The sequence below is a fragment of the Perissodus microlepis genome, chromosome 9, assembly GCF_051167445.1.
Source record: "Perissodus microlepis isolate ML-2025 ecotype Zambia chromosome 9, ASM5116744v1, whole genome shotgun sequence".
NCBI classification, from domain to species: domain Eukaryota; kingdom Metazoa; phylum Chordata; class Actinopteri; order Cichliformes; family Cichlidae; genus Perissodus; species Perissodus microlepis.
The window spans coordinates 28,353,663-28,381,546 of record NC_140469.1 but is presented as its reverse complement, the minus strand read 5'-3'; the positions used below and the strand labels follow the sequence as shown (position 1 = coordinate 28,381,546).

Genomic DNA, 27,884 nt, shown 5'->3' with positions numbered 1-27,884 from the left:
GCGGTCAAGACATAAAGGAGGTTCTTTTCAGGAAAAGCCTCGGAGCCCACTCAAGTTGAACCGCTCACTCCGCCATCTTCCCAGAATCCCGCCTTCCAGTACGGATCAGGTAGCGACAGACCCGATTTGTACGGTCCAACTTTGCACATGCGCAGTGAGGATCGGGGAGTCCTGATCCGTAACTATCTTTTTATTTTTCGTTTTTGTCTACATTATAATGAAATGTTTCATTATTGGAAATATTTTAAGAGATACTTGTTATTCTTAACAGATACTGACCTGTAACTATCGTAAAACGCTTCGACCTGAAGTAGACACCTTTCGCGCATGCGGGGGGGTACTGATCGGGTTTCCGGTACGGATCGGGTAGTGACACCCCGCATGCGCGAAAGGTGTCTACTTCCGGTCGAAGCATTTTACGATAGTTACAGGTCAGAGTATCTGTTAAGATGTTAAGAATAACAAGTATCTCTTAAAATGTTTCTGATGATGAAACATTTAATATAATGTAGAGAAAAACAAAAAAATAAAAAGATAGTGACAAATCAGAACTCCCGATCCTTACTACGCATGTGTAAAGTCGGACCGTACAAATCGGGTCTACCCGATCCGTACCGCGCATGTGCAGGGGTTTTCTTCTTCTTCTGTTCGTTTAATGGCAGTTTACTCCCCAGTGTACGAGGATACCCCCACCTGCTGACTAAGCGAATGAACCCTATTGTAAACTGAATTAGCGTCATTACAAACGTGTGTTAAACTTGATTTAGTGATAGTCGAGTGTGTTTATGCTTGTCTGTGTGGAGAGGATTGTTGGAATAGTGATGATGATGTCCGCTATCACTGTCAATTACCAGTAAACACTTCATCTGGCTGCTGAATCTTCACGTGACATATTACAAAGTCTGTATTATTAACTCTGTAATTAGGCGCCATTCTTCTTATTTTACGGCGCTGTTGCTCAATCGGGGAACGCTCTCTGTTGAGGATAAAAGCATGAATTTGTTTGTATACGGATTATCCATTGTTTAAATGTCCCGGTATTCGAAAAGGAGGCAGAGCTGTTGAGAAATGCTAGGTGCTAACTGGGCGCTAACCTTATCATTCAAATATATTGAATGTCGCAATGTTGGCAAAGAGAGGAAGTGACGTAAGATTTGCGCATGCGGGGTACCGATCGGGTTTCCGGTACGGATCGGGTAGTGACAGGGCGGAACACAGTGAGGACGCTCCACGAGAAGAAGTGTTTGCACAGAGAGCTGCTTTTTCATTCAAGGAGAATAAAGTAGTACCAACGTTTGGATCGATATCTGCATCGATCTGCCCACCCTTGTCTCCTGGATCGTAGCTGAGATCAGCGTGAACCACGTGGGTCTCTGCTCCCTGATCTGCTTCCTGTGTTTGGAAAGAGTTCCAGCTTCATCGCGGAGTTTCTCTCGGTTTGTGGGCTCATCTAAAGGTAAGCATCGAGCTAACTTTACTGTGAGTTCAGTTCATGTTGAGTTTAGCTCCTGAATGAGGTCTTCTGCTGCTCTCCTCGGTGTCTGTTCACAGTTTATTGTGAACACGTTGAGAGAAGAGTGAGAGAGTGTTTGGAGAAAAACACCAACTAATCATTAGCTCAGCATGCTGGGAGAAGTTGGAGAAGAAAAGTCTTTTCATTGTCCCTGCAGCTGTTTTTCTGCCTGCACCAAACCTCTACAGCCTCATTTCTATTTGAAGTGATAACAGGAAATGGATGAGAGCGATCTGCTGCAGTATCAGGGTCACAATAAACTTTATTGTCCAGCTGCTGTGGATGAACACATGAGAGGAAGTGAACTCCTACAAAGTCTCATTTTAATGAGTCTGGCTGCTGTAAAGTGATGCACAGGAAGATGTTAACAAAAACTAATGAAACAGAGATGAAAGTGAACATTGTTCATATTTGAAAGCACAGAGAATAAAAATATATTGCGCTGGTTAATTTGCAGCTCTTTGTGATTTGGGAGAATCATGTTTTTAATCATGTTGTGGATTGAATGTTGGGTTTTATTTCATTTTATCTACAGAAGTTTTTCCCGCTTGTGATCGTCCAGATTGATTTGTTGGGTTGACTTGAATCATGTGAAGGCTTAAAGCTGCACTTCCCCCAAAAAGAATAAAGTATAATCGTGAAGAAGGTAATAATGTCTTCCTGTGTCAAACACAGCTGCAGTCAAAGCAGGAAGGAAAGCACTGATCAAAGCTCATTAATCAAAGACCGCTGATCAATGGCCATGATTACCGTTCACAGTGAGTGAGTCGCTGCAATCACAGCATTTGATCAATGAGCTTTAATCACTGGTTGTTGGGGAATGGTGGAGGTGATGGGACTGGGGGGCTGAAGGTGTGGAAAGTGTGGGGTGGGGGAGTAACAGGTCTGTCCCTGTTTGTGGAAACCACAGGAGGAGCTGTTCAGGCTGTTGCTGGGTGTGAATTGTTGATGGAGTCTTTAAACTTGTAGTTGCTGTTTTCCAGACTGAAGCAGAGTCGTTAGCTGAAAACTGGTTTTAGAGGTTCATTCAGGACACCTTCTCAGGCTCTTACAGCCTTACCTGTATCATAACAAAGTGTATAAACCCCAATCCACCTTTAACATGGTCCTTCTCCCAAACCTTCAAATAGGACTTTCTGGCCCTGTCATAGTAAAGGGCTGCTTAGAATATTAGAGCCAATGTCACAAAGTTCCTCCTGAAGTATAAGTGAGTGAGAGAGTTTCCTCACTTTGCAGCACAACACGTCTCACAAGATTTCTACAAGCAATCAGAGTGAAATTTGTACTTTGTGTTGTCAGATGAACATATGAGACACTTTGACTCTTCAGTGCAGTGTGGAGCCTAACAAAGATCTGTTTTTTGTCCCAGCTGATCAGCAGGAGGAGAAGAGTCTGACGGAGCAGCAGAGGAACATTTTCAGCCATCTGGACTCAGCTGAGTCACTACAGAGGAAACAATGAGCTCAACACAGAAGGTGAGGAAAATATCACAGTTTCACCAAATAATCAGTCACGTCTAAAACTCTCATACTCCCAACCTGTTATGACTGTGTTGTATATTATTATATATACAATCACTTCACTAAATATTCTGCCTCAGATTGTTTTGCAGCATCTTTCAGTATATGAAAAAACATAATGTCACATGTACAGACCCAATATCTGATTTCAACACATGAGGACTTACATGTAAGCTTTACATTTCCAGTTTATTAACCCTTTAAAGCCGGTCGGAGCGGGCACGCTCCGTTTTGCGTAACTATTTTTAAATCCCCGTAGCACTGCAACCACGTAAGCTAGCGCAATACTTTTTGAAAACCGGAGGAGTTGTACTTACATCTTATGCCATCAGCTTGTCCTAAGTCCCAGTTTCCTTCCACATGAACCTTTGCAAAAACTGCATAAAAAGCACTTGCAGCAACAAAGACATAATATTCCAGAAACACGTTTTGCCGATCCGATCAGCTGTTCGTAACACTTCATACTCCATCAGCGCGAACTATCGCATGTCCTCCATGTCCTGCCCGAAAGCGGAAGTGACGTCATTTTGCGGAAATGTAGCTTTTTACCATCAGGGCCTTGTGAGCCTATACTGGTGTTTTTAAAAGTTATGTTTGACTTCATGACTTTCTGTGTCGTTTCTGGGATGCTTAGGACTCATATTGCACTGCTGGAAATAGTTTATTTTAATTTTTGCAAATTTGCATTATAATATTTATTTTCGTTTTTCCTGCAGTATATAAAAATTGGTGTATTTCAAAAATAAAACTATGAAGACACTTAAAATAAATTTCCTGTGGTGGGAAACTATTTTGTGCAACTTTTTTCTGAGTGCTTCCCCCTGACTTCCGGGTGAGCATACGCTGGCGTGTCTTTCTGCCGCTGCTCTCCGTGCGTAGCTCTGTTTTAATCTTTCACTAAAGTATTTACTTTTTACAGTCTTAGCCTCCGAGCACGGCTTTTATTTGACCCTGGAAAGCCTGAATTTTATCGTTTTTTCTGTGATCGACTCTCCTGGGGACCTGTTTCATCAGCCTAATGCGAGCCCTCGCTGCCCCCTGCACGTACTACTGTTCGCCTGTCATCGCATCAAGTATTTGTCTTCTCAAGCTGCCGACATTGTGCACAGTGCCAGGTAGGTAATCACAGTTACGTTTCTGGCACTGGGCTGTAATTCGTGGCTGTGGCATGCTGGCTAACGTGGTTTTAACTTGGCTGTGTGAACAAATGGAGAAACTATGATTCCCCTTTTAACCATACGATGGATTTGCCTACTGTTGCTTGGTTTTATCATTGGACTATGCAGTGTTTTTTATAGCCATATTAAAGGCTCGGACCTTTATGCAAATGACGGAATGCAGTATTCAAAATTGGAACTGCTACATCTTAACACAAGGACTCTGCTGCCTCCCCAAACTTATGCGCGCTGTGTTGCTTTGGGGATAGCTCGCTGTCCACACTATATTCACTGGGGCTGCCGTCATAATCTGCATGTGTATAATCATCCTGTGGGAAACGGACTTTCTCACCAAATACCATCTATTTGGTCAGCTTTCCGTCGTAACCCAACTAGACTGGACAGGAAAAACAGAGGTGCCAACACCACCAATTTTCAGCATCTGGAATTTGTACCATCTGGTGCTGTCACACATTCAGTCTCGGATTCTTCACCACTTAAATTGGCATTAATCAATGCAAGGTCCGTGGTGAACAAGACTTTCATATACCGTGACTTGTTTGTTTCTCATGGCTTGGACTTTCTCTTTATTACTGAAACTTGGCTACCTACTGATGATCTAGCTGCTTTTGTGGAACTGACTCCTGAAAACTGTAACTTCTTCAACACACCTAGGACCTGCTGTCGTGGAGGCGGCCTGGCAACAGTCTTCAGAGATCACTTTAAATGTAGAATGCTACCTAGAAGTGTCTACACCAGTTTTGAACTGCAACTGTTTATGCTGGATCTGTCCTCTCCTGTACTCTGTGCTCTAGCTTATAGGCCTCCTCACCTTAACAAAGACTTCATTAAGGAATTTTCGGATTTTCTATCCAACCACTGATAGGCTTCTAATCCTTGGCGACTTCAATATCCATATGAGTTGCCCCTCTAAACCTTTGGTTAGGGAGTTTTTACAACTCTTGGACTCATTTAACCTGACCCAGTCTGTCAACGGCCCTACACACAAGCAGGGCCACACTCTTGATCTCATCTTGTCATCTGGGCTCTCAGTGATTGGCGTTGAAGTGATTGATGTGTGTCCGTCTGACCATAATTTCATTTTGTTTAATATTCCAATTCCTCACTCATCCCCCAAACAAACCCAGGCCCCCTCTCTTATACGCCCTATAACACCTGAAACTGCTCCCCAATTCTCAGCTGCCTTCGCTGCATCTCCTTTAGCCACCTTTAATGAAAGTTCTCCTCATAGCAATAATCCTGATGAGCTTCTTGCATGTTTTAATTGTGCTTGTACCAACATAATGGACTCAATTGCTCCTTTAAAAAGTAGACGGCAAAAATTTAAAACTCAGCCTTGGCTAAATAAGGTCACTCGTGCCGTCAGGCAGGAATGCAGGAAAGCAGAACGAAAATGGAAGAAAGATAAGCTCCACGTTTCTTATCAAGTGTTTAGAGATTGCTTAAATAACTATCAGCGCACCATCAAGGTAGAAAGAGCAAATTATTTCTCCATGATCATTAACAAGAAGTCTGGTAATCCTAAAGTTCTATTCAATACAATCAACTCTGTCTTGCATCCCACCACATCAGTCATATCTGAGACTGCCCCACACACGTCTGAGGATTTTCAAAAATTCTTTACTGAAAAAATTAATGCTACCCGAGCACATATCCCGCTCCAATCCCAAGACCCCTCTGAACCACCTACATGTTCATTCCTTTTTTCAGAATTTAAACCGGTTTCATTATTCCATCTCACTGATATAATAATGCACATGAAACCAACTACGTGCCCCTTGGATATGTTACCTACACCATTTCTCAGAGATGTGCTGAAGACAGTCGGCCCCAACATCCTTGCTATTGTAAATGGCAGTATCTCATATGGAACTGTTCCTGACTTGTTTAAACAAGCTGTTGTCCAGCCGCTTCTAAAAAAAACCTGGTTTAGATCCGTCAGTTCTTGGCAATTTTAGACCAATCTCTAAGCTGCCTTTTTTGTCTAAGGTTCTTGAGAAGATTGTCCTCCACCAATTATCCTCATTCTTAGACACGCATAATATTCTGGACAAATATCAGTCTGGTTTCAGGGCCTTCCACAGCACAGAGTCTGCTCTACTAAAGGTGTTCAATGATGTGCTTCTAGCTGCTGATTCTGGAAAAAGTACCGTTTTAATCCTTTTAGACCTGAGCGCAGCATTTGACACTGTCGACCACACAATCCTATTAAACTGTCTAAAGACATGTGTCGGCATTCAAGTCTCTGCTCTAAAATGATTTGCCTCTTACCTAGAGAGCAGAACATATTCTGTGATGCTGGGTAACAAATACTCTTCCCCAGCTACACTCACTTGTGGAATACCTCAGGGCTCTATTCTGGGCCCGGTCTTATTCTCCTTATACATGCTCCCATTAGGCTCCATTTTTCAGAAACAACAGATCTCTTACCACTCTTATGCAGACGATACACAGTTCTACCTTTCTCTAAAACCAGGTGCTGATAGTACACTGCAGAAAGTCTCAGAGCGTCTTAGCGACATACATTGCTGGATGCCCACCAGCCCATTTTAACCCATGACTAAGGCACACAGTTTTGCCTCTTTCATCTTCATCTTAGCTTTCATGTGTTAATGTTTAGGCTCAAATCGGTTCGATGTTTGATGCCTGCAGTGATGAAATAACTCCCCGCAAATGCCTTAAACTAAAAGTAAAAAGCCTGTTTTGTAAATTTAAGGAGCAGAAAAAAAAAAATAAATAAAATAAAAAAAATAAATAAATATATATATATATATATATATATATATATATATATTTATTTATTTATTTATTTATTTATTTATTCATTCATTTATTTATTTTTTAATGTAGGGAGTAAAAGTACAAAATTCCTCAGGTTACAATCAGACTCTGACATTCTCCTTCACTGAACCAAGCTAGTAACTGTTACATTGGATTTATTATCATTTAATAATTTAGAAAATTATAAAAAATATCTAATAGGAAACAGCAACGGGAAATATATAAAAAGTATAGACCTGGTAAACATTTATACTTTTCTGAGTGTGTTAGCATGCTAGTCTTAATATTAGTGTACAGCAGGAAGGATGGGCATGATTTTAGTGTTTAAACAGTCATGAATTATTTTTAACACCAGGTTGGATGTAATGTGTCAGAACTACCAGCAGGTGGGGATAAGAGACCTTTAAGGTGTTTGGTGCCACACTCCACCTTCAGGTTTAAAACTAGTGTTAATGGAGGGAGTTTGAAGGTTGAGTTTGTTCCACGACTGCATTTCACTCACTGCCTCTGTTTGTATCTCTGTCACTGCAGGACCAACATGGAGCGAGAAGTCAGCGCTCTCAGGAGGCCGACAAACCTCACAGAAGAAAGAGAGAGAAAAAATACACCTGTGACGAGTGTGGGATGGATTTTACTGTGAAGGGTTCACTAAAACGTCATCAGGTCATCCACACTGGAGAGAGACAATTCAGCTGTGACTTGTGTGGAAAGACTTTTTCTTGGAAGGATGTTCTAAAAAAACACCAACTCATCCACAGTGGAGTTAAAGCGTACAGCTGTGATCAGTGTGGCAGAGCTTTTACTCAAAGTAGCCAACTACAGAAGCATCTAGTTACCCACTCTGAAATTAAGGCATACAGCTGTGACATTTGTGGAAAAACTTTTCGCCACATAGAGAGCCGGAATACACACCTACGCATTCACACCAGACATCTTGTGTACTGCTGTGATCAGTGTGATAAACAGTTTATAACAGGCACAGATTTACAACAACACATGTTTACCCACACTGAGGAACAACCTTATAAATGTGACCTGTGTGAGAAGACTTTTAAATCTCCACGTTACCTGAGACGACACCAAGAGATCCACACCAGAAAGAGACTCCACAAGTGCAGTTACTGTGAGGTATGTATTTATATTGTTATCTTGTGGCTTTAGCCTGACTGTTTGGAACAACTCTGCTCATTAAACTGTGTTAGCATGTTAGCAATTCTACTGCATGGAAAAGCAGCTCTGAGTGATTATTCAGATTTTCATTTCAGTTATGATTTTTGTTTACACGATCATGAAAAACTAAAAGTGGTGAAAATTAATATGATGCTGTTATTTAATGTTTAGGCAGTTTCCTGGTATATCATGGTATTGTTATTATTTCACCATAAATGGTCTTTTGTTTACAGAGCCTGATTCCTCTGTCAGGAGTACATGGAATAAAATAAAACACAAATGAAAATAAGCATAAAACCAAACATTCAGTAATCTTCTCTTATGGTTAACAAAGTTGTATCATTACGTAATGGTATTGTAGTATTGTAGCAGTAGTATCATTGCTTATTTATAGCTTTAGTGCTTTTAGACATTAGTGTTAAAATACTTATTTAATATTATAATTGCAGTGTCATGGGGGTAGTAGTGTTTTTCTTGTGTCCCAGTCAGCTGAGTGTTATAACTGCACAGTTAGTGTTATTAATGCAGTATTAAATTAGTATTACTGCAGTGTTACATTAGTAGTTTAGCACTGTGTTGGTACCCTGCAAATATTAGCAAAGTAGTACTTTAGTGTAACTCAGATGTTACTGTAACATGAAATAAGTATTACTGTAGTATTGTAGTTATTGTAGCCCTACAGTAAACTGAGTGTGTTAACTGAGACAGCCAAATGTAATTGGACGTCTGCAGAGATGCTCTTTATTTTAGGCGACGTTCAGGATAAAAATGTTGAAGGACTGACTTACACTGTCTTTGTGTCTTTGTTTAGAAGCAGAGCGACACAGATGGATCCAGTTCTCAACCCTGTCATCACTGTGGTCGTGGGGAAGAGTTTCGTTGTGATCTTTGTGGAATAACTTTCAGTCGAAAACACACCCTAAAAGTACATCAACGTAGACACACTGGAGACAAACTGAAATACTGTAAAGAATGTGGGAGAAGCTTCACCACATCAGGTAGATTAAAACAACATGAACTCATTCACAGTGAGGTTACAAAGAACCCATGTGATCAGTGTGGGTCATCCTTCACCACTGCAGTCAACCTTCAAAGACATAAACGAGTCCACACAGGAGAGAAACCATACAAGTGCAGACACTGTGACAAAAGCTTCTCACAATCAGGTAATCGTAACAATCATGAACGTACACACATGGAAGGAAACTACAGCTGTGACCAGTGTGACAAGAGCTTCAGGAATCTCAGTTCATACTCCAAACACAAACGATCCCACGTTACTAATAAACTGTTTCACTGTTACCAATGTGCCAAAACATTCACGTCATTATCTGCTCTGTGCAAACATCAGCGTGATCACTCAGGGCTGAAATCACTCCCATCACTGGATCACAGTGAATCTGAAGAGACAGAAAGATCCTCTTCTGGTTTGAGGGTCAGACATAAAACCCTTGAGATCAGGCTCCACAGAGTTCAGGTGTGAATGAACATGTTCCTCTAGTGTACTGAGAAAAATTAAACAGGTGATGAGTAAGATAATCATGTTAAACTGTGTTATAGACAGGGATGCATCTAACTGCTACACAGGTGCGCATGTGTGACAAAAATTACGAATGCGTAGTGACACTTATGTTACCAAGCGCCTTTGCGTACTTGACCATATCATTCAACCTGACAGGTGTTCCTACAGCTTCTTTGGTGTTTCGCCACCACCTAAGAAACACCAACCGGAGCCAGAGCTGAAGAAAAAACTTCTTTCGAAAAGGTGGCTCAAAGTGCCGTGGCTTGAAGCTAACAATGAGTGCACTGAAATGTGGTGCAAGTCATTGCTAATAAACAAGCTAGCTGAGAAGAAATGTCCATATTTATATTCTGAGGATATTATTATTGTAGCGGCTAAGAGTAAATGTCAGACGTGCATATCATTCACGTGAAGGGGGCACGGATCGTGCAGAGCATCATACCATCAGCGGGGAGTTAGGAGCCAAATTGCAGTCTGGCGAATTTTGGGGGATGCTTTCCGATGGATCTGTGGACATCATTTACATTGTGTCTGTGTCCATCAACGGAGAGTTTAACTCTGACTTTCTTGGACTGATTGAACTGGGTGCTGACCGCACCGCACAGGGATGGACTTGTGAGACTTCCTCAGGACACAGGCTTGGATGACTGGACAACAAAGTTGGTCGCTGCGTGCACAACCGAGGCTGCTATCAACGTGGGTATGTCCAATGCGTTGTGCCAAAAACTCCGGCAACTTGCTACAGTTGGAGACTTTCAAAATAAAAAAATAAAGCTTTTTGTTTGCTATCGACATTAGTTTACTATCCGCCCTGTTGAGGTATCAGACGGTCCATCTCACTGTGTTCCTGCAAGTGTTTAAAGCTTCCAGCCTTCTGAAGATAAACCAGTCCTTCAGCATTAGGGGCATAGTGTCTTATAACAACCATATAAATCCTCAGATACAGTGGTGTAAAGTTTTAGGTATTTGTGCCACATCCCAAGCCATTTGCATTTCATGTGATAGGTTTTTTTGTTTTTTTAAGAGGTAGTCCGATTTCAGTTCAGAACTTATTTTGTTACTGTTGGGTTCATCAACACAGTTTGCACTGCTGGAGGTATGGATATTTCTGTGTTGCTGTAGATCTTGTATACTCAAAAAGTCACATCTGGAGGACTGGATTTGTATTTTATTTTTTATTTTTATTTTATTTTTTTGTCAATGGGTGCAATGAGATTCACGGCTTTCTCCTAAATTTTGATGCTACCATTTTGTTCTCGTGTGTCCTATTGAAACTCCTTTGAATTCATCTTTCCAAGTCACCCTTGCATGCAGGGGATGCTATGAATGTACAAATAGCAGCACATGCCACAGAATATATAACATTGTCTAACAAAGTACACTGTTTACAGACTGGCACAAGAATCGTGAAATAATTTATGTTGTAGCTCAAATGAAGCTCAAATGAAGTCAGGATACCTGAGTGGTCTAAGGTGCCAGACTCAAGGATGGGCTCCTTCCAGACAAAAGGGACTTCTGGTCTCCACATGGCGCGTGTGTGTTTTAAGCAATTCTCCACACACTGGAGAATTTCTTAAAATCAGTTGATCGCAGTTACTGTGAGACATTTAATCACTGTGTGGTCAAGCTGCTGCAGTTTTATTTGCAAAAAAAGTGGAACTAAAAAAATGCTTGAAGACCACCTGCCAGCCATTATAATGCAACTGGCTACAAGTGATAACAGTGACTTGGAGCATATCTGCAATAGAGCGTTTTCAATGCGTACTAAAAACCGTCTCCTGGGACTGACCTGAGTAGCTCACTAAAAAGTTATGTGCACCCCTGGTTAGAGTCTGACAGCTGCTGGTAAGAATGACCTGCAGTAACACTCCTTCCTGCACTGTGGGTGTAAAAGTCTACTGCTGAACGAGCTGCTCAGTGCTTGTACCGTCTCATGCAGAGGTGGGAGGTGTTGTCCATGATGGATGTGAGCTTAGACCAGCGGTCCGTCATTTGTTTCCTACCAGGTCGCAAGAGTTGAGGCTCAAGTATGAAATTTATGGTTTTCAGGGTTTTTATCATTAACTCGGTTCCCCTGCGACTTCTCCCGTGTGTTATGAATAAATTTCAAATATTTACGTGTTACCATAGCGACCAGAGAGCATTAAGAGGCAGAGAGGAGGATGTTACTCTGTTGTTGGCGCATTTTCAGGAGGAGGCTGCTTTCCCGATCCGGGAAAATATTTTTTGACATTAAACTGGTCCGTGGTGCAAAAAAAGGTTGGGGACCAGACACCAAAGACACAACAAACTCAAAACACTGGGTCAAATGACCCAGAACCATGACAATGACATCTATATTGTCTATATCTATACATAGTGTTGCAATGCTATGAAGGAACTGCAGTGTTTGGAGGAGTTAAACATGCCAGCTAACATTAAAATTCTGATTCAAAAGTTTCCATTTAAACTGAGAGAAAAATGAAACAGGATCTTCAAGAGGACTGGCCAAAGAGCATGTTTCCCAGATTTTGGATAACAAGTTTCAGCTGTGCAAAGGGTCATAGCAAAATGTTTATTCTGTAAACTGTATGGAGGAAAACCCAGCCAACAGTACAGCGTAGTATTGTAAAACGGTATGTAGTAGTGTTCACTTGCATGACAAGCAGAGCCGTGCACCTTGAAGGGATTACTTTTTAGATACCAACTCATGTTTAATGCAACATCACAAAGTTATTGTTTGTCATGAAGTGAAAACCAGCTCTCCCTCCAGGACTATTTGACAGAAAAGAAGGTGAAAACAAATCCAGTACATTTCAGACCTCTCTGGAAACTGTGGATTGAGAATATTTACCATTGCTACAAGAATGACAGAAATGGATAAAAAGGAAAAGTTGTTTTGTGCCTGGAGATGTTGTCATGGTTAGATCCCAATGTAAAAACCTCGAGGGTCTTGGGTATTCTCAAAAATTATAACAACCTTTGCAGATAAGAAAGGTCTGGTACGTGTAGTTCATCTTCACACAAAAACAAACGTGATTGAAAAACCTGTAACAAAAATTACTTTTGTTATGTGAAGCTACAAACTGATGAACTAGATTACTGGTAGAATGATGTATGAATGAAACATAGTTTGCCCTCTTATGCATATTGTATGAATGTATCATGACTTATTATGGCTCCTTTCAGTTAAAAACCACTCCTGCATGTTTTAGTAATAAAATCTTTGATCAGCTTCATAAATTGTAACACTGCTCATTTTAGGTGTTTTTCATTTAGTGCTCCAACAGCTGGATATTAAACTCATAATCAACATAAGCAGCAAACATAATATAACCATGAGATGTGATTTGAGAAGTATTTTGTGTATTGTGTAGGAAAAGCTGCTCTGTACCGTAAAAGCTGAGCATCAAAGTCTGTGTCCAGCCAGAGACGTCTACCTTAGATAAAAATGACATATTAGATATCAAATAACTGAAATGGCTGAAACTTTAATCCCAATGTAAAACAGAAAAAAGTTCCTCCATCCCTTTAACTGTGTTTTGTTCTGTACTCATAAATCTAGAGTGAGAATAAGAGTCTGATACATGAAAACACCCATTCAAAGGCATTGTGTAGTGCAGATTAGTCTGTGTTAGTCAGATGACTTCAAAACACAAATCTAAAGCAGGTTTTCCATCTATGAAAGTTCCTGTTCTGATGAGTCGAGAGAGAAAATTATTTCAGCTGCTAGTTCAATTCCAGCTTCTTTGGTTTTGTTGTTTAAGTCTTTTCAGTGCAGTTTGAGAATATTGAAAAAAAAATTGGTGACTGGAAAGAACCAGCGAGGAAAATCTGAGAATATCAGGAACAACGTGAGCGTTCAAAGCTGTCATAGAAAATGTTTTTAGTTTAAGGTCAAAAATATATATGAAAAAAATCTAAAGTAAACCATACTCATTAAACTCAACATATTATTACTGCTTTGAGAATTACATGGAAAAAACAATAACAGATGAAATACTAATTCAAGAGGAATGTAAAAATATCAATATAAAGTTGATATTTCATGTAAAACTACATAGTACAGAATTAGTAAAAGTGCATGTTAAAGTGAGATTTTGTTCATGTTTATCTTGTTTTGTTCACACATACTTGACTCGACTCGACTTTTGTAATTCCTTTATGATCACGTTGTTCTAAAAAGCGTCCAGTTAATCCAAAATGCTGGAGTGAGAGTCCTGACAGCAGACAAATCATCTTTCTACCTTGTTAGCTTCTCTTCACTGGCTCCATGTTAAATCTAGAATTGAATATAAAGTCCTGAATAATCAGGCCCCATCATTTCTTAAAGACCTTATACTGTAGTACCGTATGATCCCAACAGAGCACGTTGCTCTCAGACTGCAGTCGTACTTTTGGAGGAGAGCAGAGCCTTCAGATATCAGGCCTCTCTCCTGTCGAACCAACTTCCAGTTTGGATTTGGGAAACAGACTCTTTTCTCTGCTTTTCCTTCCCACCATCACAAAGTGTTTGCTCATAGGGGGTCGTCTGCTTGTTGAGGTTTTTATCTAATACTGCAGTGATGCAAACTCAAATAGCTGATAATGAAGAGAGAAAATACTGATGCAGGCAATACCAACAAGTGTGGCGTCAGATGGATGTTTTTTTTCCTCAAAGGAAAACTTGCTTCAGTGATTCCTTGAAAGTCAGTGTTTCTGTTAAAAGACTCTTAAAAACATTCACATACTGTGTATTTATTATGAAGCACAACTTCCACAGCTCGTTGACTTTCTATGACATCCTTAAATCAGTTTACTGTTTTATATGGATGGGGAGGAATTCACATGAGCAGAAAGGAATAATTTATTCAGTTATCAAAGTAAAGAACAGCGAGTCTACAAGATGATCGAGGAAAACTAGAAACTAGACTCATTGTACAGAGCAGGTTGTTACACCAGGGATGTCAAACTTATGGCCCGCAGACCATATCTGGCCCACGATGCAATTACATCCGACCTGCAAGATAAATTCATACATCAGTTATTAATGGCACATCGGTAAATGGGAGCCGCATTTTCAGCCCTGCTGAGAATCCATGCCCATAGACTTATTTTGATAGAAACACCATGCGGCCATACAAAGGCAAAGACAAACTGGGATCATGTCATTATGAGAAAGAAGGAAGGGGGGCAGACGCTCCAAAGAACGCAAGTGCAGTGTTACAGGCCAAGTACACGGAGAGAAGAGGGCTGTATCCCAATTCAGGGTCTGCAGCCTTAAAGTACGCATTTCAAGGCCGATTACGTCACAGCGGCGCGCCGAAGGCTGTCCCAATTCAAAGGCTGCTCGAAATGCGGCCCTGAAATGCGTCCTTCATTTCCCTGAATTTTAAGGCTGTGGCAGTGTAGACTTCGTGGCCCAACATATCACAGAATGCATAGCGCGGCGGTGCGTGTGGATAATTTTGCCGGACAAAAAACGGCGGATGAGGGGCGCCCGAAGAGTAAACTTTAAGTACTCAATATTATGTCACTTATTTATGTGCAAATGTTTAATAACGAAGAACATTAAAACATTATTGTTGGCCACATGTCGGCAAAGTTATGTGACATTAGTGACATTTGTACTAACTTGGTTTTAAAGCCTTTACTTTAAAATATACGCCGTTCAATAGCTGAGCTTAATCTTACAGAGAATGATCAAAGCTCATGTAGAAAGAAACAAACAAATGAACAAAAGATTTTCTCCTTCATTTCTGTCAAACAAAGCTGTATGACACGTTTCCAGCTGTTAGTATCATGGTTGCTAGGCAACCTGGGCAGCGCAACGGAGGCTAGACCGTCCCATTTCACAAGCCTCGCACTTCCGGCCTTAGCGGTCTTTGAGTACGCGGCCCTTGAGGATCGTTGAGGCTGCGTACTTTAAGGCTGCAGACCCTGAATTGGGATACAGCCGAGGAGCCCGATTTAAATGCAAGCATGTCGGGAAAAAGTGAAGAAACAATTAACAGCATCTGGTTACATTTCGGTGATATTGGAGTGTGAGCGTGTGTTTTCCAAAGCTGGGGAAATGGTCTCAACTAAACGCAATAGACTGAATGCAAAAACATTGGATAAAATTATTTTTCTGAATAAAAGTTTAGAATAAACTCTGAGTCAATTACATTAAAATGGGTAATATTACATTCACTATACTTTTATACTACTAATACTAACCCTACTTTTATTTTAATTTTTAATTAATGTCTTTCACACTATATTTTAAATATGTCTACAATATGTGAAATCTAAAAGATATAAAATGATTGCATGGAAAGTACAATACCTACAGTGTATACACGTATGACTACGTCATTGAATCAGCATCTGTTGTGAGTCTCAAGTCAGTTGCCTGCAATGATATTTAAGACCCAGCAGGTGTCAGTATGGAGCAAAACAGCAACACTGTGTCGACACAGTATCGATACAGTTTGGGGAATGTGCTGAAACGCTTCACGAGGACTCATCTACCCATCAGAGGCGGAGCCAGACATTTGAAACACCTGGGGCTTAGCCCTAAAGGGTAGTATGCATGTGGGATTTTTTTTTTTTTCGGGGGGGGGGGTTAGAAATGACTGAAAGATTAATTGGCTCTGTTTTGAGTTTTGTTCAAAAAAGAATGACTTCATATAGGGAAAAATATATATCACATATGCAGGACACCTTAAACTAGTTTTTTAATTAAGCAGCAAGGCAGAACAAAGTCGGGGCTGTATCAAGACACGAGGACTAAACCCCAATTCAACCAGACCCAGAACTGATCCAGAATTAAAACAGGACTACAACAGTTCAAAATCAGGACTACTTAGGATTTAACCAAAACAGAACCAGAATCAGAACTAGATGATAGTAGCACTAAAAATCATCATAGACCTGCACTACACTTATTTTTTTAATTCTACCAAAGTCCACTATTTAGATTGAGAAATGTTTATATAATTATTTAGCCTTGTTGTGCAAACAAGCCTGCATAACTTAATAAATGTAGAATTTGAAAAATAGCAAACCTAAAAAGAAACAGGTACGAGATACATGAGTACCTATGATACGGTGATACTTTTGGTAAACAACCATTTGACTAACATGTGTGTCTCACCTGCTCTTGTTCCGTCTCTGTTCTGTCCTCATTCTCCATCTCCCTCTTTGTTCCTCTCTCTCCCTCTTTGTGCTGACAATCATCAAATATACAGTTGAAACCAGATATTTACAAACTCTTCAGATCAAAACACAAACACTTTTTTAATTGTAACATCAAATCAGACTAAATGTTTATTTTTTTAGATTGATAAATATAAAATAAACATATTTGTTAACTTTATTTAATCTGTATTTCTTAATTATAAATGGCACCAAATTGTATTCAAAATTGAGCCACACTTATGGAGCTCCACAGTTCTTTTCCTGGTGTTTTGGTTGACATCTCTTGATTTTCCCATTTCAAAGAAACAGGCTCTGTGTTTTGCCTTATATGCATCCACAGTTGTGCCACCAATTTACTCACATGGACTCTACTAACCTATCAGAAGCTTCTTCAGCTCAGAATGGAATCGTCTGGAGTTTCTTATTAATTAACAATAAACTTAGTGTATATGTACTCCTAAATTTGATGAAAGTGATAAAAACAGCTCTGTCTCTCTTTATTCTGACATTTAACTAATTCAAAAGATATTTCAATATTTATTTAACCAAAACAAAACAAGTTTACTCTAAATTGATGTTGTGCAGTAAAAAAAAATGTTCTTGTGTTTTCCATAAAGTGTATGTAAATATCTGGTTTCAACTGTGAATATACTGCTGTGTATTGAAGTTCCTCTTGTTTTGCATAGAAATATACTGAACAACATACAAAGCATAATATATAAAATACTACCAGAGTTTTTTCTTTGAAAGAAGCTCCTTATGTCCATTCTTGTATATCAGTGCATTACTGAAACCGATTTATTTAGCCGTGGAGGGTAACAACTGAAAATATGAAATAAACACACATGTAAGCTGAGACTCTCTAAAGAAACAGCGTTGTTGTTGTTCGGCTTTTCATTTCGCCATTTGTTGATTCACTTGAAGAACGAGTAACGTAATATGGGTCAAGTGATCAGTTTGATATCAATCTTTCGTGATACACCGTCATATTTACATTATTTGTACAGTACGAATGATTTGCTTTGGTACCTGGTCAAACTTCAGCTCTCCTCTGTCTGCCTGGCTCCGTTTCTCCAACAGCGCACTCGTAGGCAGCAGCTGCCCCGCCCCGCTTAGTGCCTGAGCTCGGATCATACCAATATTAGGGGGGATTTACGCACAGTCGTAAATTCCCACAGTGTGCACTATGTGCTTCGAATACTGTGTGTAGTTTTTTGCTTTATACAGTTGTCAGCCAGGCATCTAACTATGAAAAAATTACACTCCAAAAGACCCCGGGCTTCTGAAAAAACAACCCGGGCTTAAGCCCAGTAAGCCCCCCCTGCTCCGCCACTGCTACCCATCACTACTCTGATCTAGGGCTTGATCAGTTCTTCTATTAAAACTCGTCACACGGCAGAATACCCACTCGTACCCGAGTGAATTAATCGCCTCTGTTCTTTTCCACAGAAGAACACTGACTTCACCCCCCACACTCACTACCTTTTCACAGCTCTTCAGCCAATCACCTGGCAGAGAGCAACAAACTGCCAGGTGACACTTGTTACACAGTGTGAACGCTGTTCCCACATGGAAAACTGGACTGATCCACCTCCTGCTGTCAGACCTGCAGGGTTTAGGCCTGTGGTGTTCTCCTCTGTCTTATACTGAACACAAACTATTTTTTTGGACTGGCACAAAAAATTGTGTTCCTTCTTATTTGATGCAGAACACCTGTTTGTTCTGTAAATAGATTTAAATTTACAGATTTAAATAGATTTAATTTAAATTGTTATATAAAAACACCTGAGGCACTGGCTGCATTTTAAAGCGAATAGTACCAGATAACTGTTTTAAACAATTTCTATTTGCATTTCAAGTTATGAAAATGATTCTTTAAACATTTTTATGGGTTTTACAGTAAAAAATATAACCTTTATATATATATTTATATATAACTTTTTCTACTGGGATTTTGATTTTTTGCTTGAACTTGAAATTGTGCTAATATAGTAGCCAAAATGAAAAAATAACTCAAATTTCAGATATTTGAGGTTGTGCTGAAAAAATGATACCAAACAAGGGGAGATAAACTGTTTCTAAAGATGAAATATAGAGGCATATTCTGCACCACATCTCTGGGCGATCAAAGAGAAGAGGAAACTATATTACACGGTGAGAAGGCAACTGATCCAAAACCTCAGTAACATAAAACTGAAACTGAATCTTATTGATTTACTGCAAAAGGACTCAAGAAGTGAAAGTTATCAGGCCTTATTCCAGTTTTTAAAAGGGAGTAAATTGTTTGTGTGCATTTGAGGGTCGACGTGCCAGTTCACACTCCAGACCAGTTGGTGGCGGTAATGCACATTTTTGTTGTTTGAAAACCGCCAATAAACGATGTAAAGAAGACGAAGCGCCTTCCGGGATGACAGACGGAGCTAATTTTTCATCCAAAGCGAAGAAAATAGTGAATTTGGATGATAAAACAAACTAAACCAACGCTTGGATCGATATCTGCATCGATCTTTCCACCCTTGTCTCCTGGATCGTAGCTGAGATCAGCGTGAACCACGTGGGTCTCTGCTCCCTGATCTGTTTCCTGTGTTTGGAAAGAGTTCCAGCTTCATCACGGAGTTTCTCTCGGTTTGTGGGCTCATCTAAAGGTAAGCACCGAGCTAACTTTACTGTGAGTTCAGTTCATGTTGAGTTTAGCTCCTGAATGAGGTCTTCTGCTGCTCTACTCGGTGTCTGTTCACAGTTTATTGTGAACACGTTGAGAGAAGAGTGAGAGAGTGTTTGGAGAAAAACACCAACTAATCATTAGCTCAGCATGCTGGGAGAAGTTGGAGCAGAAAAGTCTTTTCATTGTCCCTGCAGCTGTTTTTCTGCCTGCACCAAACCTCTACAGCCTCATTTCTATTTGAAGTGATAACAGGAAATGGATGAGAGCGATCTGCTGCAGTATCAGGGTCACAATAAACTTTATTGTCCAGCTGCTGTGGATGAACACATGAGAGGAAGTGAACTCCTACAAAGTCTCATTTTAATGAGTCTGGCTGCTGTAAAGTGATGAACAGGAAGATGTTAACAAAAACTAATGAAACAGAGATGAAAGTAAACAGTGTTCATATTTTAAAGCACAGAAAATAAAATATATTGTGCTGGTTAATGTGCAGGAGAGTGTGAAGAATGTAATAATGTCTTCCTGTGTCAAACACAGCTGCAGTCAAAGCAGGAAGGAAAGCACTGAAACCACTGATCAAGGCTCATTAGTCAAAGACCGCTGATCATTGGCCATGAGTACCATTCAGAGAGTTGGGGAGTCGCTGCAATCACAGCATTTGATCAATGAGCTTTGATCAGTGGTTGTTGATCAATGTTCATGAGAATTTTCATATTAATGCTCAATAACTGACCTCCCAGCCCATTGTTCCTTCAGTGGTTCTAGTTTCAGTCATTATGCAAATGTACTGTTGAAGATTGGGGAAACCTGCAGTCAGCTGAAACTGAAGAAGTCACTTGGATGAGTGACGGAACGTTTCTCCCACAAAAAGCTACGTCCAGATGAACAGAATCAAAGTTTGGGCAATGGTGGAGGTGGTGGGACTGGGGGGCTGAAGGTGTGGAAAGTGTGGGGTGGGGGAGTAACAGGTCTGTCCCTGTTTGTGGAAACCACAGGAGGAGCTGTTCAGGCTGTTGCTGGGTGTGAATTGTTGATGGAGTCTTTAAACTTGTAGTTGCTGTTTTCCAGACTGAAGCAGAGTCGTTAGCTGAAAACTGGTTTTAGAGGTTCATTCAGGACACCTTCTCAGGCTCTTACAGCCTTACCTGTATCATAACAAAGTGTATAAACCCCAATCCACCTTTAACATGGTCCTTCTCCCAAACCTTCAAATAGGACTTTCTGGCCCTGTCATAGTAAAGGGCTGCTTAGAATATTAGAGCCAATGTCACAAAGTTCCTCCTGAAGTATAAGTGAGTGAGAGAGTTTCCTCACTTTGCAGCACAACACGTCTCACAAGATTTCTACAAGCAATCAGAGTGAAATTTGTACTTTGTGTTGTCAGATGAACATATGAGACACTTTGACTCTTCAGTGCAGTGTGGAGCCTAACAAAGATCTGTTTTGTGTCCCAGCTGATCAGCAGGAGGAGAAGAGTCTGACGGAGCAGCAGAGGAACATTTTCAGCCATCTGGACTCAGCTGAGTCACTACAGAGGAAACAATGAGCTCAACACAGAAGGTGAGGAAAATATCACAGTTTCACCAAATAATCAGTCACGTCTCAAACTCTCATACTCCCAACCTGTTATATGACTGTGTTGTATATTATGTTTTTTTTTAGAGACACAGCACATGTTAAAATAAGGAAGGTTTATTCATCAAAATTATTAATAATCAAATGGACATTTGTCAGAGTTTTACCCCTGATACTGCTGGATAAACAGAAACTCACTCAGGAACGAGGTCACACAGAGCTCAAGTTTTCACTCGCGAGGGGGAAGCAGTTGTCTCCAACCCACTTCAACTTGCTTTCCCCCTGCAGGTTGTTTTCATTGGTTACACACATGAATATTAATAAATCTTGTTGCTGTATTACCTATGAGAAACTACTATAACTGGTTACAAAGTGATTGTACTGTGCAAGCGTGATTATACATTGTGTCAGCATCATGAGCTTCAGTTTAAATGAATCTCTGCTACACTTGATGTAATCTAACTCTGACATGAGCACCACAGTCACTGTGCACCAGTCACACACTGTTCTTTACTTTAAATCCATCACAGTTCAGCAAACGAACCTGTTTATCCTGCACTAACCTGCAGAGGATCTTCATGCAGTCTTTAAATAACACAGTTAGTCTGCCTCAGATTAGGGCTGTTCGATATAACGATATATTTCGGATGACGATATAAAAACGTCTATCATTTGTTTCGTGGTGCCGCAAAATAAACTGTTTACGGCAATATTTTTTCATTATTTTGATGGTCACTGTAGTGGCTATATTAATTTCTTAAAGTTCTCTCTTTCTCTTATATTTAATATAACCACACTACAGACAGACAGGCTTGTTTTTATGCGTTGTCGTTAGCAACAACGACGGTAAAACCACTGCGTGTCCGCTTATTTATTTTCCACATAAACCTTTCACAATAAAACTGAAGACCCTGTTGAGACTTTTCAAAATAAACTGAATCACGTGAAATATAAAGAGTATTTACGGATGAGAAGCAAAAAAGAGGCGTCAGGTGCTAAAAAATAAACCTTAGACTCAAACGTTAGAACAGGCTTTTCCTCGCAGCGCGCCGTGTAATAAATACTCACAAAGAAAACGGCGGCCGTTACAACTTATGTCTAAAAATGTATCGTTTCATGCATCAGTTAAAACACTCGACTCCAGGTACACAACGCGCAGCTGGAAACACTTCACGCAAGTCGAGCTGCCCAAGATTCACAGAATTTACAGAAAATGTTACATTTTTGTGATTTATATCGTTATCGGGCAATAGCTGTCTTATATCGGGATATAAGGTCTCTCTTGGAAATGAGATTTTTAATCTCAATGAGATTTTTTACCTGGATAAATAAAGGACTAATAAAAAAAATAAAAATATGAGATTTTGGTCATATCGCACAGCCCTACCTCAGATTGTTTTGCAGCATGTTTCACAATCTGAAAAAATATAATGTCCATGTACAGACCCAATGTCTAATTTCAACACATGAGGACTTACAGTGGCTTGCAAAAGTTTTTGGCTCCCTTTAACTTTTTTTCACATTTTGTCACATTACAGCTACAAACATGAATTAATTTCATTGGAATACCACGTGAAAGACCAATACACGTTAGAAGTGGAACGCAATCATACATGATTCCAAACATTTTTTACAAATAAATCATCTGTTTTATAAATTAAGCAGTTTTTTTTTATGTAGTTAGTATGTTTTATAAAAAAAAATCCCTCGGGTTGCAATCAGACTGACATTTTCCTTCACTAAACCAAGCTAGTAACTGTTACATTGGATTTATTATTATTGAAAAAATGAAAAAAAATATATAAATATCTCATAGGAAACAACAACAGGAAATATAAAAATAAGTATAGAGCTGGTAAACATTCATTACTTTTCTGAGTGTGTTAGCATGCTAGTATTAATATTTGTGTACAGCAGGAGGGATGGGCATGATCTTAGAGTTTTAACAGTCATGAATTATTTTTAACACCAGGTTGGATGTAATGTGTTAGAACTACCAGCAGGTGGGGATAAGAGACCTTTGAGGTGTTTGGTGCCACACTCCACCTTCAGGTTTAAAACTAGTGTTAATGGAGGGAGTTTGAAGGTTGAGTTTGTTCCACGACTGCATTTCACTCACTGCCTCTGTTTGTATCTCTGTCACTGCAGGACCAACATGGAGCGAGAAGTCAGCGCTCTCAGGAGGCCGACAAACCTCACAGAAGAAAGGGAGAGAAAAAACACACCTGTGACGAGTGTGGGAAGAATTTTGCTTTGAAGGATAAACTAAAACAGCATCAGGTCATCCACACGGGAGTTAAAGCGTTCAGCTGTGACTTGTGTGGAAAGTCTTTTTCCTCCGTGGGTTCCCTAAAAACACACCAACTCATCCACAGTGGAGTTAAAGCGTACAGCTGTGATCAGTGTGGCAGAGCTTTTACTCACAGTAGCAGCTTACAGAGGCATCTAATTACCCACTCTGGAATTAAGGCATACAGCTGTGACATCTGTGGAAAAACTTTCAGCCTGAAACAGAGCCGAAATACACACCTACGCATTCACACCAGACATGATGTGTACTGCTGTGATCAGTGTGGCAAACACTTTGCTAAACACACACACTTACAACGGCACATGTTTATCCACACTGAGGAACGACCTTATAAATGTGACCTGTGTGAGAAGACTTTTAAAGCTCCACATTACCTGAGAGAACACCAACAGATCCACACCAGAAAGAGACTCTACAAGTGCAGTTACTGTGAGGTATGTATTGATATTTTTATCTTGTCATTTTAGCCTGACTGTTTGGAACAACTCTGCTGTGTTAGCATGTTAGCAGTTCTACTGCATGGAAAAGCAGCTCTGAGTGATTATTACGTCCCGTATTAATTACTGTAATTCCCTCCTATTTGGTCTCCCTAAAAGGTCCCTTCATAAACTCCAACTTCTTCAAAAATTCTGCAGCTCGGGTCATAACTTGCACTCTGTCAAGAGCTCATATTACCCCAGTTCTTCAGCACCTTTACTGGTTGCCCATAGAAGCCAGGATACATTTTAAAATCTTACTTCTTACATACAGGTGTATCCATAAATCTGCTCCTTCATATTTGTGTGACCTGCTCCATATCACCACTGTTTCCTGCCTTCTCAGATCATCATCTGCTATTCATCTTATTGTTCCGTCCTCACACCTTAGTACTATGGGGAACAGAGCTTTCAGTCGCTCTGCATTCAGTTATGATTTTAGTATTACTGTAGTATTATGGTGGTAGTATTGTAGTTTTTACAGCCCAGTAAACTGAGTGTGTTAACTGAAACAGTAAAATGTAATTGGACGTCTGCAGAGATGCTCTTTATTTCAGGCGACGTTCAGGATAAAAATGTTGAAGGACTGACTTACACTGTCTTTGTGTCTTTGTTTAGAAGCAGACAGACACAGATGGATCCAGTTCTCAACCCTGTCATCACTGTGGTGGTGGGAAAGGGTTTCATTGTGACCTCTGTGGAAAAACTTTCAGTTGGCAAGCTGCCCTAAAAAGACATCGACGTAGACACACTGTAGACAAACTGAAATACTGCAAAGAATGTGGGAGAAGCTTCCCTACATCACATCACTTAAAAGAACATGAACTCATTCACATTGGGGTTAAAAAGCACCTCTGTGATCAGTGTGGGTCATCCTTCATTACTGCAGGTCAGCTTAAAAAACACATACGAGTCCACACAGGAGAGAAACCATACAAGTGCAGACTCTGTGACAGAAGCTTCTCATGTTCAGGTAGTCGTAGCCGTCATGAACGTGCACACATGGAAGGAAACTACAGCTGTGACCAGTGTGACAAGAGCTTCAGGAATCTCAGTTCATACACCAAACACAAACGATCCCACGTTACTAATAAACTGTTTCACTGTTACCAATGTGCCCAAACATTCACCTCGTTGTCTGCTCTGTGCAAACATCAGCGTGATCACTCAGGGCTGAAATCACTCCCATCACAGTGAATCTGAAGAGACAGAAAGATCCTCTTCTAGTTTGAGGGTCAGAATTAAAACCCTTGAGATCAGGCTCCACAGAGTTTAGATGTAAAAAATCTGATGAGACAGCTGTGAATGAAAATGTTCCTCTAGTAACGTTTTAACCCTCAGGGGTCACCGGCATGTCAAAATCACATGACCAATTTAAGAGCAACAAGATGCACTAACCCAGAGTCTCCATTTCAACTGGAGTCGAAAGTGTGGACTTCAAACTATGTACCAGTTTTTAAATTGTGTTGACAGGCCACGTAAAACCAGATTCATTGGCATTTGGTTGTTTAGGAAGATGGGGAAGTTTCAGGAGTGATGCCAGTGAGATGGAGAGAGTGATCAAAAGAAAGAGAACAAGTTTTGAGATGTGAGACATTTGCTACGGTTACCGTGTTTGCAGTGTGTAGTCCAAAGGTTTGTTTTGTGTGTCAGAAGAATGAGGCAACTGCTGAATGCAAAAAAGCCACCAATGGCAGTGTTGTGGACTTTTTATGACATATATACCTGTATACACTGGACTTACACTGACATGTATACACTATTGTTGCATTGAAATTGTTAAATGTTGTCATTGTTTTACTTACATTTGCAAACCTTGTCTTAACCTGTGTGTTTAGAGACAAGAGTTAATTAAACTTACTGAGTGTGCACCTGGGACTCTTTCTCTCTGCTCATCTTTATTGCCTCATGTTGTGTCCAGTGTTTCCAAAGTCTATCTGGTAAACAAACCTGGGCTGCGTGGGATGCACCTGGGATTGTTTTTTCTCACCTCAGTTTTTTCGCCTTCTGGCAGCTATGTTTTTTCTTCCTGTTCTTATGAGTCTAAATATTAAACCCTGTTCCAAGAATTCTACCTTTTTCCAGAGGATCTTTTTGAGTGCCTTGATTTGAACTGAATCTAAAAAAGCTGGATCTCCACATTGTTGAGGGAATAATAGAATAGAATTCAACTTTATTGTCACTGCACAAGTACAAGTCAACAAAATGCAGTTTGCATCCATCCAGAAGTGCTTTAGCGATGATATAGATATATTACAAATATATATATTAGCAATAATGTAGATATATAAATATATTACAGAAATGGGTCTGTTATAGGTATGAGGGTACAAAATATGGGTCTATTTTGGGTATGTTATAATGTTCACGGTATGAAGGTATGTTATGAATATGCTATAACTATAGGTATGTACAGGCTGTAGTGGTGTACAAGCTGTGAACAGGATATAAATATGAGAACTATACAGAAATATGAACTATGCAAGTTATAAACAGTTGTAGAATTAAAATTATTGTATTATACAGAATGATTATTTATACAGAATTATACAGTAGTGCAGTTAAGATAAGTGAAATATGTGGATAATTTCTACAGAGGCTATATAAAGTGCTAGTGGTTGTGAGTGGTGGTTCAGTCCATGTTATTCTTGTGTGTATGAGGGTACAGTTGTCCATTGTTTTGTTTTTGTCCATTGTGTGTGTTTAGGTGGTTGTGTGTATTTTCAGTCCATGAGTTTAACGTGGGTCAGATGTCAGGAAGCAGAGTTCAGGAGTCAGGTGAATAAGGTTACCATGATGAGTCTGTGAAGGTTCTCAGTCATCCAGGTCATTGTCATCTAAGGAGCTTGGAAAGAAAAGTGTCTGGACTTCTTTAAGTTGTTTGAAGATGTTTCACCTCCCATCCGAGAAGCTTCTTCCGTTCTAAGGTCAAATGGCGGAGAGTCCCAGATTTAAACCCAGTGGGAGTTTACCCCAAAGAGTGACAAAAGGACCCCCTGATGATCCTCTACCTAATCACATGAGCCAAGGTGTGAAAACGGGTGTGGGTCACAATCAGCCGAGGTTTTGGGTGATTAGGTAGAGGATGTACATGTCAGTTCCCTGAATTGTTTGTTGTGGAAAATTTAACAATAACCTGCAACACACCCAGCGAGCTTGATTTGAAGTGGGTTTAATAAACACATTGCAATGTGGAGAGAGCATCCCAGTGAAACATCAGGACCACCTCTGAATTGTGGCCACCGTCCTTACATCTTATATACAGACACACAGACAAAGAACATTCCACAAACTCTTACAAAGCGCATCTTTGGTCTCGTTCTCTTGGTGGCGCTGTCACTTGGTGTTCGCTCGCTCTGCGATCACTTCCTGTTCCTGCTCAAACACAGTGGTGTTTCTGAGTAGCTTATTTGCTTAGCAATTTAAATTAACAACTTTTAAATACATTCTTTTTTCATAGTATAATCTTCACGTGCTTCATCCGAAGCACACTTTCTGTGTACTCACTACCTAATTTATAGCCAAAGTATTCACTCACTGTCTCTGTACTGTTTCGCTAGCTTAGCTTAGCTCGTAGCCGACTCGTTAGCACCATGGCTACTTCACCTGTCCCTCCTGCACTTTCTTGCTCATTGTGTCAGATGTTTAGTTACTCCTCGGCCTCCTTTAGCAGTAATGATATCTGTAACAAATGTAGCATATTTGCAGCTCTGGAGGCCAGGATTACTGAATTGGAGACTCGGCTTCGCACCCTTCATTCACCCGTAGCTAGCCAGGCCCCTGTAGCTGGTGCAGCCGAAGATAGCATAGGCCCTTCTGTTCCCCGGCAGACCCCAAGCAGCTGGGGAAAGAGGGCGGCTGGGTGACGGTGAGGAGGAAGCATAGTCCTAAACAGAAGCCCCAGGTACACCACCAACCCGTTCATGTGTCTAACCGTTTTTCCCCACTCGGTGACACACCCGCCGGGGGTCAAACTCTGGTAATTGGTGATTCTGTTCTCAGACATGTGAAGCTAGAGACACCGGCAACCATA

At 40.3% G+C, this 27,884-nt stretch overlaps 1 protein-coding gene across 1 annotated transcript; it reads left to right on the top strand.

Annotated features, from left to right (window-relative positions):
* Positions 1–1,156: 1,156 nt before the first annotated feature.
* LOC146380694 (uncharacterized) lies at positions 1,157–25,920 on the top strand. Its single transcript, XM_084940221.1, has 5 exons — positions 1,157–1,456; positions 2,883–2,988; positions 7,524–8,120; positions 23,213–23,809; positions 24,470–25,920. Exons 2-5 carry the CDS (start codon positions 2,971–2,973, stop codon positions 25,046–25,048), a joined length of 1,791 nt encoding a protein of 596 aa, XP_084796347.1. The 5' UTR covers positions 1,157–1,456; positions 2,883–2,970; the 3' UTR covers positions 25,049–25,920.
* The last annotated feature ends 1,964 nt before the right edge of the window (positions 25,921–27,884 follow it).